Here is a 14,288-nt window from a genome sequence, read left to right on the forward strand (position 1 = left end):
CTTTTTGGTGTCGTTGGCATGCCACACTAATCCATATACAATCAGAGTCCAGTCACAAAAAAAGATCTTCAAAAATATTTTTAATTTGGCTCTTCACAAAAAAAATCTTTGCTGATCTTTGTCCTCTGGAAGAAAACACGGCAGGGCTGGACGATGAGGCAGCCTGTGGGGGGCTTCAGTGTTTCCTGTCAGTCTGTCTCTGACAGGGAATCACATAATAGGAAGAGCAGAGGCCTGCTCTCAAATGAGCTATGACTTCATGGATAGGGTAACCATAGCTGGAGGCCATCATGGTCTCAGGATCAAGTATCCGCAGCCTACCTGCCCTCTTCCTTCCATGTGTTACCAGTTTGGGTAACACATCAGAACAAAGTGACAGAGGAGGGATATTTAAGGGGCCAAGACAGGGATTCTCAGAATAGCACTAATGACTCGGGAGCCTTGCAGAGTCAGAGATTACTAAAGCATGAGGTAAGCTGAAGCAGGGAAGGTCCTGAGGAAACGCATGGCTCTCAGGAGCCTGGTACATGGTAAGCTGAGGGCTGCACGTCCATCTTAATGTAAATATGTATATGAGTGTTTTGCCTGCATGTACGACTGTAGCCCTCTGGATTTGTGTAACTTGAACTTACTGTCCGCTGCTTCATGAGTACCTGAGCTTGGTCTAATTCAGTATCATTCCCTCTTTTCTTTCCTTCCTCCCTTCTCATGCCCAGTATGTGGTGCTGTGATTCACTTCAGAGCTTCCGGCTGCCAGATCCTAGGAGAGCACTCTGCCATAGTGGTTTTGCAACCAGATGTTCTTCTTGCCTTTTTAACTCAGCATACTTGAAAAGGGGCAGAATAGGACCAGGCTAGCCTGGTCTACATAGTGAGTTCCAGACAGCCAGGGCTATGTAGAGAGATCCTGTTCACTGTATAGACAAGATGATTTCCCTGGGTTCTGAAAATGTCTCAAATGTTTTCTGTCCTTTGCTTCATCACCCCATAGAATTTGAGCTTGTATTGTGTTTTGTTTGGATCAGATGGAGCATCACTGTGGCCTTCACTGCAGCCGACCTGACCGTCTTCCTGCTCTCTCTGGTCTCCTTGCCCTCAGTGGTCATGTGTTATCCCCTAAACACTTGTGCAGGATTATAGCAATCCCATGAGCTGGGGCCTTGGGAGCCCCACTTCACAGACAAGGCCAGAAAGGTTAGCCAGGAAGAAGTAATCCCAGAAATGACTTAATCTGTAGGTCCCCTCCCACACCCAGGTTGTAAGGCCTGAACACTGACCATTCTATTGTCCTGTCCAAAGACATGCTTGTCTATAGTCCTGTGGGCTGGGCCTCTGTGACTGACAGGCCCTTGTCAGGCCCACCCCCCCTAGCCAGTGGAGAACTGTTTGTCTCTGGGGCACGGATTGTCTTCTGTCCTGTGTTGACTGCTGCTAAGAAGAGCGAGCCTGGAGTCACACTGTACCGAGGGTTACTCTGTGTCATTTTTATCAACATTTGAACAAACTAGTGGTTCTTAGTAGTAAATTCCTTGCCTGGTGTCTCGTGCTGATGTTGTTCAGAGCTGCAGGCATTTTCCTTCAGCTTAGAGCAGTTTGGGTCTGTGCTTACCATTTGAAGGCACAGAAAGTGGGGAGAGGAGCAGTTTTCCAGGGATGACTGGGACTTGGTCTCCCTGACAACCAACAAGGAGACAGATAAACATGGCCTGCAGAGAGAATCCAGGAGATAAAGGAAGATTGTTGAGGTCTGGCCTGGTAGCCACACCTATAATCCATGCTTGGCAGGTAAAGGCCGGAGGAGGCGGCCATCAGGGTCAGCCTCTGTGTATAATGAATTTACGGCTAGTCTGAGCTACAGGAAGTTCTGGGGTGGGTATTTATGTATGTATTTATTTATAATGAAGTTATTTACAGAATGGAAGCAGAGTCAGAAAGTGAAGACTATCAGAGTGTAGCTATATGGAGCCCACAAAAGATGGATAACAAGCTTTGAAGTTCTAATGGTTAGAGACTCAAGTCGTCTTAGGTCTCATGTTCACTCTGTTCTGAGGCCTGTTCAGTAATCCGCTCTTTCCACATGGGTCTGCTTCCTTTTCCTTTTGAAAATGTGTTTATTTTGGATTATGTGTATGCATGTGTCTATATGAGAGTGTGCCATGTTTGTGGATGCCTGGAAACCAGAGGTGTTAGATCTGCTCAAGCATGTGGGTGGACACTGGGAATTGAACGTAGGTCCTCAGGAAGAGCAGTGCATATTCTTTTTTTTTTTTTCTTTTCTTTTTTCTTTTTTTTGGAGCTGGGGACCGAACCCAGGGCCTTGCGCTCGCTAGGCAAGCGCTCTACCGCTGAGCTAAATTCCCAACCCCAGCAGTGCATATTCTTAACCAGGGAGCTACCTCTCCAGCCCCTACATGTGTCTGCTGCTAAGCCCCTGTTTACTTAAACAGCTTCCTGAAAGTTGGAGAAGTCTAATTTCACATCTAGTGCTTGGACTGTGCCCTTTTAGATATCCAAACACAGCCTGTGAGCTTCTGACTTGTGATGTGCCGCAGATCAGCGACAGACTAGGCGAGGACGAGAGTCTGCTGAACCTTCTGTATGACTTCTTGGACCAGGAGCCACCACTCAACCCTCTGCTTGCCAGTTTTTTTAGCAAGACCATTGGCAATCTCATTGCAAGGAAAACCGAACAGGTAATGATGTGTGAAGCCAAATGTATTGGACAACCACGGTTGACACTCAGAAACTGTCACCAGGCTCCTGGGACAGCACTTTGTTAACTTAACAGAACACAGAAGAACAATATGGGTGGCTGTTATGTGAACTGTAGTGTAAGCAGAGTGGCTTTCCACAGATGTTTCTGGTAACCAGTTCTGGAATAAGCCGCGCTTCTTGCCCTCCCTGGGTGCATTGCAAGCCCCAGACCAGGCATAAACATGAGGTCCTGTAACGTGCCTTCCCTGTGGACGGATCTGGAACACATCCTCTACATTTTGGGGTCTTTGGGAGTAGCATGCCAGTGTGGCCAGAACAGTGATTGCTTTAAAGCAAACAAAAGATAATGTTAGAATTGGGCTTTTGTGGGTAAGCAAACTTGGATTCACCTGTAGCAAGACTCCTGTCTTGTTTAACCTTGTGTGAATGTGGCTGTTTGTAGGGAAGTGGAATGGCAGTCCATGCCTCCTTCTGGGATCAGTGGCTCTCTCATCACCTCACCCATCCCCATTGGGTAATTTCAGCATACAGCTTAGCTGTCAGATGATTTCTTGTTTCCTATTCTAGTATATGTTTAAATTATAAGGACTTTTTCTTTTTAATATTGATAGGTATTATTATACTCCTGAAATATTAGTGTAATTTTTTTGGTCCCCTCAAATATCCATTTACCAAACAAACCTATATTTTGTCTCTGTCTTGAATCCTGGGACTGCAGAGGACCATCTCATTCACCTCACATTTGTTTTGAAGCAGCAGAGATAAAGAATGGTGGTGCTCTGTGTGTGTGTGTCTATGTGTATATGTGGGTATTTTAGTATAGAATCCTAAAGGATGAGCTGCCTTTTATATATAGAAATACAATTATACCATTATCATACCTAAAACATGAACAATAATGACTTAAAATATTCTTGCAGTGTACAAGTTGCCTTTATAACTTCAAATGGGGGCTGGAGAGATGGCTCAGAGGTTAAGAGCACTGACTGCTCTTCCAGAGGTCCTGAGTTCAATTCCCAGCAACCGTTACATGGTGGCTCACAGCCACCTGTAATGGAATCTGATGCCCTCTTCTGGTGTGTGTGAACACAGCTACAGTGTACTCACATACATAAAATAAATAAATCTTTAAAAACTTCAAATGGTCTGTCTCACTTCAGGTGTCTATTGCTGTGATAAAGCACCATGACCAAAAGCAACTCAGAGGAGAGAGGTTATTTCTGATTATAGTTCTTCATCATAGTCCATCTTCAAAGGAAGTGAAGGCAGGAACTCAAGGTGCAACCCCAGAGGCAGGAATTGAAGCAGCAGCCATGGAGGAGCACTTCCTACTGGCTTACCCCTCCTAGTCTGCACACTTTGTTTTCTTATGTGCCCAGGACCAACTGCTTGGGGCTGGCACTACTCACAGTGGGCCCTCCCACATCAATCAACAATTAAAAAAATTCCCCACAGGTTTGCCTATAGGCTGACTTTTGGGAGGCATTTTCTCAATTGAGATTCCCATCTCTCAGATGACTCTCTCTAGCTTGGGTCAAGTTGACAACAACAACAAAAAAACAACAAAAAAAAAAAACTAACCAGCACAATTGACCCCTTGTCCAGCTGACACATAAGCACATTACCATGAAACATAATCTTTCCTTTCTTGTTCAACCCCCAAGTCTCATATTGATATTAATATTCAACATAAAACATTCCAACTTTTTAAAAAAATTTATTTATTATGTATATAGTGTCTGTCTGCATGTACACTGTTGTTGTAAAAATATAAAAAAATAAAATGCTGTCTTTTAGCCCCCACTAAGTCTGGCACTGCAGTGCCCCAAGATATCTGCTAGATATCTTACTCTCAGTCAGCAAAGCCTCTCACCCGCTCTGCTCCATCCCATCTCACACTGCCAAAGGCCTCTCTCTGGGCCTGGCATCAGTCTGTCTACTATCTAGTTCCCCAGGCAGGTTTCCATGCCAGAAGCACACATCCCAACTCCACGGCGGACCAGTGTCTCCAGCCGCCGCACACTTTCCTCCACTCAAACTGTCACATAAAAGAACACACAACACAATAACCTTGACCCATTTGATAAGATATAATTGCCCACCTACACATACACAGCCCTGTACACATCCATCCCTTAAGAACATTCATAACAACCTGTAAAGGTACAGCGTGGAGTCTTAACACCAGCCTCCATGTCGTCTCCCAGGCTTCTCTCTCTTCTCCTCCTCTCTTCAAGTTCCTGTCTCCTCCTCTTCCTTCAAACTTTTCTTCCACCCATCCTTCCTTCTCGTCCAATGACAGGCCTCCTTCTATCTTGTGCCTGCCCCTCACCTGTGACATCATCCCACAGTACACCTGCAGGCCAGAAGAGAGCACCACTCATTACAGATGATTGGGAGCCACCATGTAGTTGCTGGGAATTGAACTCAGGACCCCTGGAAGAACAGCCAGTGCTCTTAACCACTGAGCCATCTCTCTACCGTGGGAGGACAACTTTTTAAGACAGGGTCCCCCTATGTAGTTCTAGAACAATGACTCTTATCTCTTTTTGTGCCTTTGTTTCTGTTGGGCAAACTTGAGCTAGCACGTGCTCAGTGGTGAGTGCCCAGTGCCTCACACTGTTGTCCACTTAGTCCACTGCTGCTCTGGGCATGTGTCACTGCTGCAAGGACTCTGCCTATCTTGGGAGGGTTTTCTTCATATAGTCTTTACTTGGTCTTTCTATCATTTCTTCTCAGTATACTTGAAAGTTAATGATCTTTCTGATGTGAGCTCTTAAAGGAGTGTCCGTACCTGTCAGGAGGCAGCCCTGTTTACTTATCAGGTGTGTTTGATTTCAGGTGATCATGTTCTTGAAGAAGAAAGACAAGTTCATCAGTCTGATACTGAAGCACATAGGCACCTCAGCTCTCATGGACCTGCTGCTACGCCTGGTCAGCTGCGTGGAACCAGTTGTTCTCCGGCAGGAGGTCCTACATGTGAGTGCCAGGGAGCGAGTATGAATGTGTGGGAAGGTGGACCAGGCCAGGTTGGGTTAGGAATCACCAGATGCCCAGCCTTGGGCTCTTCACCCAGTCCCCAGCACCACTTACGTCTATATTCTTATCATGCTTCAGCCCATTTAGAAGCAAAGAGTGCAGAGGTTCCTTCTCCCCAACATATGGCCCCTTGCTTGCTGCAGTAACAGACATCCCTTTCCTGTCCTTTCCCCACTCACACAGGCCTCAGAGCCAGTGCTTACTGAGCTGAGTGTGGTTCAGGCAGGGGCCCATCTCTTAATCTGGAGTGTGGGTAGGCTGTGCTGCTAGGAAAGGTATTGTAGCTGTCCCTGGGAAGAAGAACAGGATGCCCAACCTAGAGGGTAAGTTTTTTCCTGCTGTGCGAGGCTTTGTTTGTTCCTCATTTTGAAGTAAAACAAAGGAAGCAATTAGACCATTTTCTCACTCTGAGAAACAAGAGTCATTTAGTGGCCATTCTCATTGGGCATGGTGATGATACAAGCCAGTAATCCCAACAATTTGGGAGGGAGAGGTAGGATTGTGAGTTCTAGGCTATGAAGGGCTATGAAGTGAAACCCTGCCTCAAAAATAAATAAAAGATATGATAATAGTTTTTGTTTTGTTATATTTTATGTTTTGTTTTGTTATCTCTTAGAAACCTATTCTTTTTCTAATGAGAGACAGAAAGGAAGTGGATCCAGGTGTGAGGGGAGGTGGGGAGCAGCTGGGAGGAAATAGAGGACGGGGAAACTATAATCAGGATATATTGTATAAGGAAAGAATATTTTCGGTGAAAGGAGAAAATAAATAAAAGATAAAGTGGTAGTTGTTCTCACCCTTAGGTTTATAACAACTTTCCTTATGGCATTGTATAGAGAACGCAGCATGCATCTTAGCTGTTTGCTGACATTAATGTACTTACTTTTCTATTGCTGGTATAAAACTGTATTAGTCAGGTTTCTAGAGTAACAGAATTTACAGAATATGTATATATGGGTTTATTAGAATGACTCACGGGCTGTGCTCCAGCTAATCCAACAGTGGCCGCCTATGAAATGCAAGGCCCAAGAGTCCAGTAGCAGTTCAGTCACAGGCTGGGTGTCTCAGCTGCTCTTCAGCATATGTTGGGATCCTGAAGAAGTCGGCTCTAATGACAGTGAAGGAATGGACTTGCTAGGAAGGAGTGAGCAAGCAGGCAAAGCAAGAGAGCTTCCTGCTCTCATGTCCTTTATATAAGCTTCCAGCAGAAGGTGTGGAGTAAAAGATTAAAGGTGTGCCTTCCCATCTCAAAGATCCAGGTTAGAAGTAGATCTTCCCACTTCAAATTAAGTTAAAAAATTCTCAAAGGTGTGGCCCATTTTTTTGGGATTATATTAACAACCAAGAATAATCATTACAAATACAATGACTAAGGCAATTTCTTCCTTTCCTTTCCTTTTCTTTCCTTTTCTTCCTTCCTTCCTTCTTTCCTTCCTTCCTTCCTTCCTTCCTTCCTTCCTCTTTCCCTCCCTTCTCTTTCTTTCCCCCTTTCTTTCCCCCTCCCCCCCCTTCTACTTGCTGTTTTGAGACAGAGTTTCTCTGTGCAATCCTGGCTGTCTTAGAATTTGCTCTGTGGACCCGACAGGGGTGTACCTATCTCTGCCTCCTAAGTTCTGGGATAAAGGCACGTGACTCCATGCCTGACATGACCATGACAATTTAAAAGAAATTTAAAATTGGGGTTTTGTAGAACAAAGGCATGGTGGCAGGACCAGCTGAGAGCACATCTTGAACCAAAAGTAGGAGGTACTGAGAGAGTACGCTGGAGATGGCAAGAGTATTTTGAAACCTCAAACCCACTTCCAATAATACATCTCCTCCAAAAGGCCACACCTCCTAATCCTTCCCAAACAGGTCCACTAACTGGGGACCAAGTGTTGAAACATAAAATCCTATGGAGGCCGTTCTCATTGAAACTACCACGGAAGACCACACAGCCTTTTGCCCTTTACCTCCCACCGGTGATGCTCACACTGTAAAGCCTCCCTGCTGGGATGTCTCATCCTTGCAGGAGGGTCTGAGAACAGTGTACACGTACTAGTAGAGCAGTCTGCCAGGCGTGCTGTGGCCTGGCATCATCTCACTGAGTCTTCATTGCTTTGACCTTGAAAAGTGTCAGTGTCAGCCGTTACAATGTTCCTGCAGGCACCAGAGAGGTTGTGTTCTTCCATCTCCTCGGAGCCCTGATGCTACAGGGAGCTGAGCACTGTCTCGTTTTCAAGCCCAGCTGGACTCTGGACTGCATTCTGCTCATTCTGTACTCTAGGTTTCATAAACCTGGTGTCCTAAAGCAGAGAGAGTGCGCACTATTAAGACAGCTGGAAATTGTCTTCGGCCATTCCCCAAGTTTATTGTGTCAATTTGGTTCTTTCTGGGCTTGTCAGACAGGCATGCTAGAGTCTATCCCAGGACACCTGGGCACATGAGTTTCTGCTGTACCGAAGGACTTTTTTCCATTTGGTTAGATGAGCAAATACTGAACTGGACTTTTCCCCCCTTTTAGTGGCTTAATGAAGAGAAAGTCATCCAGAGACTTGTGGAATTGATCCATCCCCACCAGGATGAAGATGTGAGTGTGATGCTCACAGAGCCCACCTTCTTACATGGACAGTCCCACACCCAGGCTCTTGGAAAACATGCTGCTGTGTGAAGGGGGCAAGTCACTCCTTTCCTTTGAAAAGGACCATTAGAGTCTTTCTTTAATCAAATGCTAGTGTCTGGGTAATTTCGTTTTTACTAAAAACAAATGTGGTACAGGCATGGTGGTACATGTCTTTATTCTCAACCCTTGAGTAGCACAGGTAGGCAGATCTGTGAATTTAAGGCCAGACTGGTCTATACAGTGAATTCTAGGACTATGTTACATGATTACATAGTGAGACCTGGCCTCTAAAATAATTCTACATACATACATACATACATACATTTATACATACATACATATATTTATACATACATAAAATATAGCATATACATGTATGTATATATGTGTTCATACATATATCTACACACTCATCTACACATATTATTTCATATATGTATATAATTAAATAGTTGTAACAGGGTTGCATTAGTTAACCATGGCTGAATGGCAAATCACCCAGTAGCTGAGTTGATGGTAACAAGTATCTTTTATCAGTTTCTCTGGTCAGGAATCTGCCATGGTCTGTTGGCTTCTCTGTTCAGGGTCTCTCGTAAGATTACAGTCATTTCAGGACTCAACTGAAAGACCCACTTCCATAGTTGCAAGTGACTTAGCATTCAATTCCTCAGAGGCTTCTAGTCCGGGTAACCCTCAGTTCTGTGCAATGTGGGCTTCTGAGTGGACAACAGGGCTCACACTAAGCTAACTAGCTTTGAGAAGTGAGCTGGACCTACACCAGGCTTCTATAAATTCTGCTCAGAAATGATGGCCCTCCCTTTAGAGCAGTTGTTGTTCCCAACCTTCTTAAGGCTGTGACCCTTTAACACAGTTCATGTTCTTCTTGTGGTGACCCCCAGCTATAAAATTACTTCCCTGCTACTTCATAACTGTGATTTTGCTGCTGTTGTGAATTGTGATGTGCAGGATCATGTCATCTCAACCCACAGGTTGAGAACCACTGCTCTAGTGCATTCTGTTCATTAGACTTGAATGTCCAGGTCTAGCCTACATTCAAGGACATGGACTTACAAGGGCATGAATACCAAGAAGGGTTAGTTAGGGTCCTTGTAGACGCTTCCCTAGAAGCATGTATGGCAATCATAGAAAGAAAACCTAACTCCCATTCAGTGTCTCCTACAAACTCACTATACAAGACTATTTCTGTTGTAGGTGGGCAGTCAGGCCTCCCATATACAAGCCATGCATTCAGTTCTCAGAAGCCTCAGCTAGATGACCTGGGATTCAGTTTTCTTCTCACACTTGCTGGGTAGTAGCAGATTGTACAGATTGAAGAGCTTCGGCCCTAGGCTCATCCTAATTGTGCTGCCTTACATCTGTGCTTCTGGCTGACCAGCAGACATTGGATCCTCTGTACACTCTTGGCGATGTCTGAGTGACATGAAGGATGTTATACCTGATACATAGGACGTGAAGAGGTGCACAGAGGGATGGCTGAGGCGCTTCCCTGCCTTTTCTGCAGGAACCTTCACACCTTTGCTGTTCAGAAACTCCCCAGACCCAGACTTTCTGAGGCGGTTCACTTTTTATTTATTTTGAGACTTTATTGCACAGGATTATTACTAATGGACTTTAGGAGGAAAACCCAAGTCTATCTGTTCAGATTTTTTTGGCCTCTATGCAGTATTACCTATTCCAGGTCATGGAGTAGGAGCCCTCTGGGGTGAGGAGGATATTATAATCTACTGTCAGAGTAGACCATGAGCCAAGAACTGTGGACAAAGACCAAAAGATATATGTCAGCATATCACAGGTGACAGCAGTCCTTCTGTTTTCAGCCATCCTCGTCCTTCCTGTAGAAGTAAGTGCTGTGGAGAGTTTGAGTTTCATCCTCATAGGGCTTTGCAATGCAGTCTAAATACTTAGGCACATATACATTGTCCTCAATCCATATTCCGCACATGTCCAAAGTCTTCACTGCTGCCCAACCATCCTGTTTTGGCCTCTGTCTACCCACTGAGCCCACCCAACAGCTGGAAGAGAAATTGTTGAAGTGTAGATTTCCTATAGTAGTATTCCAAAGGGTAGAGCCTACCATGATATGTGTGTCAGAGGGTGACTGGTCTGTCCCTGTCCCTGAAGGCACGATTATGGCCACAGACCAACCTGGCTACCTTCATTTCTCTTGAAAGCCTTGCAATCTTTTTAAATCTGTTTTTCTTACATACATACATATTTCTACTTTTTTCTACTGTGTTTGTATGACAATGCAAAGATCAAGCTGTTTCTTTCTTGTTTACTCTGGTCTCCACCCACAACTGTTCTCAGCAGGCACACGTCTGAGCTGGGGGTGTGGCTCAGTATTCATGTTTCCCTAGGAACATTGAGTTCTCTATTTTTTTCCTTCAGTGACTTAACCTGCTTTCCCAAGCCCACAGGACTCATTGTAAATGACAGCAACTATTTAATATTAAATTTAACATGCAGAATAACATGGTTATATATTCATTACATTTTAGAATATGAATCAAAGGTATGAAATAAACACAAAGTATACAACATACATGGCTATTTTGGGCCTCATTTTTAATGCCTGGGGATGTGTTTAGTAGGTCTTTAAAAAAAATCTAGCTGGTTCCACATCTTGATGCTGGGCAAAGTAGACACAGGCTCCTTTCAAATGAACCATTTCAGGAGTCTTTACAGAAAACTGGCTCAGGAAATACATTAGCAAGATTGATGTGGCTGACGGGTGTCTTTTGCTGAGGGGAGCCTGTTTCCCTTGTCTTTTCAGAGGCAGTCAAATGCTTCTCAGGCACTCTGTGACATCATCAGGCTGGGCAGAGACCAGGGCAGTCAGCTGCAGGAGACTGTGGAGCCGGATCCCCTCCTCACAGCACTGGAGTCGTGAGTGATAGTCGCCATGAGATGGTGGGCCTTACTCTGAATTATGGACATGTTTTGGAGCCTGCTTTGAACACAGGAGATGACAGTGCCATCACTAATTCAGAATTGAGTTAATTCCTTAGGTTCAGAGCCCAGGAAGGTCTATCACTAGAAGCCCTGGTGGGAATTGGAACTCGTGGGCTTGTGTGTTATACAAGCTTGGAGTACCTGGCTTTGAACCTGAACAAAGCCAGAGTGAAGGCCTCACCTGGCTCAGGGTGCTGTGATGGCCTCTGGGGAAGACAGTGTCCTTGCATTATGTTTATGTGTCTGCTCTGCCAGGTAGTGACCTCTGCATGTGCCCACAGGCAGGACTGTGTGGAACAGCTTCTGAAGAACATGTTTGATGGGGATCGGACGGAGAGCTGCCTGGTCAGTGGGATGCAGGTGCTGCTTGCCCTGCTGGAGCCAAGGCGTGTTGGGTGAGCCTTTCCTTTGAAAAGCAGCATGCATTGCTCTTATGCCAGAGGAGATGGGTATCTAGAAGGTCAGGACATGCTGTTTTTAATTTTTGGTTCTACAAGTTATACTGTGGATAGATACCCTGGTTGAAAGATCTCCTTTGTGGCTGTAGCTAGGTCCTCTTTGACCCTTCTTAGCAGGCATAGTTTCGCCCTAGCCCTGAACCCCGCTGCTGCTGTGATGTGTATGATGAGTATGGATTACATGCGGTTTTCTCTAGGGACTGTGTTAGCCAGTATGCACGATGCATGAGTGCGAGTGCATGTGCACCCCCTGTAGGGAGGGCTACTCCAGCATGCAGCTGCGTGCTGTTCATATCTCCCGTGCCAGGGAAGGAAGGGAGGAAGGGAGGGAGGGAGGGAGGGAGGGAGGGAGGGAGGGAGGGAGGGAAGGAAGGAAGCTGAGTGTTCAGTAAGACACTTTGTTTCTGGGATGTCCTTCACTTTTTGGTTTCTGTTGTTGTTTGTGAGACAGGGTTTCTCTGTGTAGCCCTGGCTGTCCTGAAACTCTCTGTAGACCAGGCGGGCCTCAAAAGGCTTGTACTACCATGCCCAGCTATGACCTGTTTATTAGTATGTATGAATGTTTGCCTGTGTGGAATGAATGTCTGTGCACTCTGTGGGTGCAGTGCCTGTGGAGACCAGAAGAGGACAACAGATTCCCGGAACCTGAGTTACAGGTGGTTATGAGCAGCCATGTGGGTGTTGTCAACCACACCTAGTAAAGGTTCTTCACCCACCCTCACTGCCCTTCACCTCCTTTTCATCCATCAGTTGCTATTTGAATACCTCGCTTGAAGTCCTAAGAGACAAAGACAGGCAAAAGATGGCTCCTTACACCCAGTGTTCCTGTCTGTCCTAGAAAACTGTACAGGGACAGGTGATTTAGTGTGAAAAGTATATGATTCATGAGGCAGGCAAGTCTGTGTAGGCCTGGAAGACAGAGGCATGTGGTCAGGGAGGTCTTTTCTGAAAGGCCCTATTTAGTCTAACATAACTCTTGATAAGAAGATCCTAGTATGAGCAAGAGCATAGACCAGTCTGTGGTAAGGAGCTGTGGGGCTTGAAGGCCACCATGCTGCTGTCCTCAGAGATGCCACTGTCCTCAGGGTGCCACTTTCCTCAGGGTGCTACCATCCTCAGGGTTCCACTGTCCTCAGGGTGCTACCGTCTTCTGGGTGGCGGTTGGAAGCTGGTTGAATCAGGGACCATAAATGTCAGTGCTAAGACAGGAGAGAGCAGGAGAAAGGAGTTGGTGTCGAAGGTTAAATTTGTTTGAGAATTCAAGTGACAAGAACCTTTTAGGACTCAAACATAAATTCTGGAAAGTGAAGCTTTCTTTGGGGCTCAGGCTGGCCCTGGGATCTCAGCAGGTTAGGTGTGGTCACAGTTACTTAAAGAAAAGGACTGATCTCACCTGAGAGAGAGCAGGGTGGATGGGTTTACACCAGCCAAGGGCTTCTAAGATCCTCTTTCAATATTTTTTTAAAGAGAGGAAAAAAGACAAAATACTAATAGTCCAACTACGTGTCTTTACATTTGACTTTATTCTCATACATCACATCTGCAACTCATACATCCCTCCCTCCTCTCCTACAGCCCTGCCCACGCCTCTCCTCTCCCCCAAATTCACTCCTATGTTTCCTTTCAAAAAAATAGAGAAAGCTTCCTAGGGATATCAACAAGACATGGCATAACAAGTTATGGTTGTTAAGTAAAGGATAATCTCTCTAGTTTATTGATCCTGTATTATTAATTTTCTGCATTGATTTTGTTTTATTTTTATTAATTGGAATATAAATATATATCAAAAGAATAGTTTTTGAAAAAGCAAAGAAGCTATGTGGCCAGTGTGTCTCGGTCCTCACTTGAGGACTGGCGACCCCTGGTGGGGATTAAGGGGACAGCAAGGCAACAAGTCCTGTGTCCCTTCCTGTTCCCTGTGGTCTTGGATTTCACTCAGGAACGTTTTGGCCAAGGGGCCAAGAGTACACCAGTCAGCAAACAGTGTGTAGAAGTCTTGAGTAATGTCCCTTTTCAGACATGTTTTGGGGAAGATGCTTAATAGAATGTTGACAAGGTGAATGGAGTACGTACGGGACACAGCACGTCTGCCACACCTGTCTGCTGTCTTTATTCACAGAACAGAAGGCTTGGTGGACTCCTTTTCTCAGGGACTGGAAAGGTCATACTCTGTCAGCAGCAGCATCCTGCACGGCATTGAGCCATGGCTGAAGAATTTCCATCAGCTCCTGCTCAACCCACCAAAGGTCAGGCCTGGAGAGATTCCTGGGGCACTGAGAGATGTGGGTGTCATAGTGGAGAGGACAAGACAGAGTACAGAGTAAAGTGTGCTTTGATGTTGCCCTTCGTGGTGCTAACTGGTAAACCACTGGGCAGATGTTAAAATGTATTACTAGCTAGAAATTCCCACATTGCCTCTCCTAGGAGAGGCCTGGGCATGGGACATTTGCAGACTCCTAGCCAAGAGAGGGTAAAGTTCACAGAGGTCCTTGGCTGCTTCC

General features: G+C 45.4%; 1 protein-coding gene across 50 annotated transcripts in view; it reads left to right on the forward strand.

Moving 5' to 3' along the window:
- Ppp6r2 (protein phosphatase 6, regulatory subunit 2) overlaps positions 1-14,288 on the forward strand; it is a 71,507-nt gene that overhangs the window by 39,941 nt on the left and 17,278 nt on the right. For 29 of the 50 annotated variants that reach the window (NM_001437902.1, NM_001437898.1, XM_087556630.1 and 26 more), the window contains 6 exon segments: positions 2,507-2,693; positions 5,557-5,694; positions 8,258-8,323; positions 11,151-11,263; positions 11,611-11,724; positions 13,907-14,033. In NM_001437902.1, the coding sequence (NP_001424831.1) occupies positions 2,507-2,693; positions 5,557-5,694; positions 8,258-8,323; positions 11,151-11,263; positions 11,611-11,724; positions 13,907-14,033 (745 nt within the window). 50 annotated transcript variants of the gene reach the window in all.

This window comes from Rattus norvegicus, chromosome 7 (assembly GCF_021556685.1).
Source record: "Rattus norvegicus strain SHRSP/BbbUtx chromosome 7, alternate assembly SHRSP_T2T, whole genome shotgun sequence".
NCBI classification, from domain to species: Eukaryota; Metazoa; Chordata; class Mammalia; order Rodentia; family Muridae; genus Rattus; species Rattus norvegicus.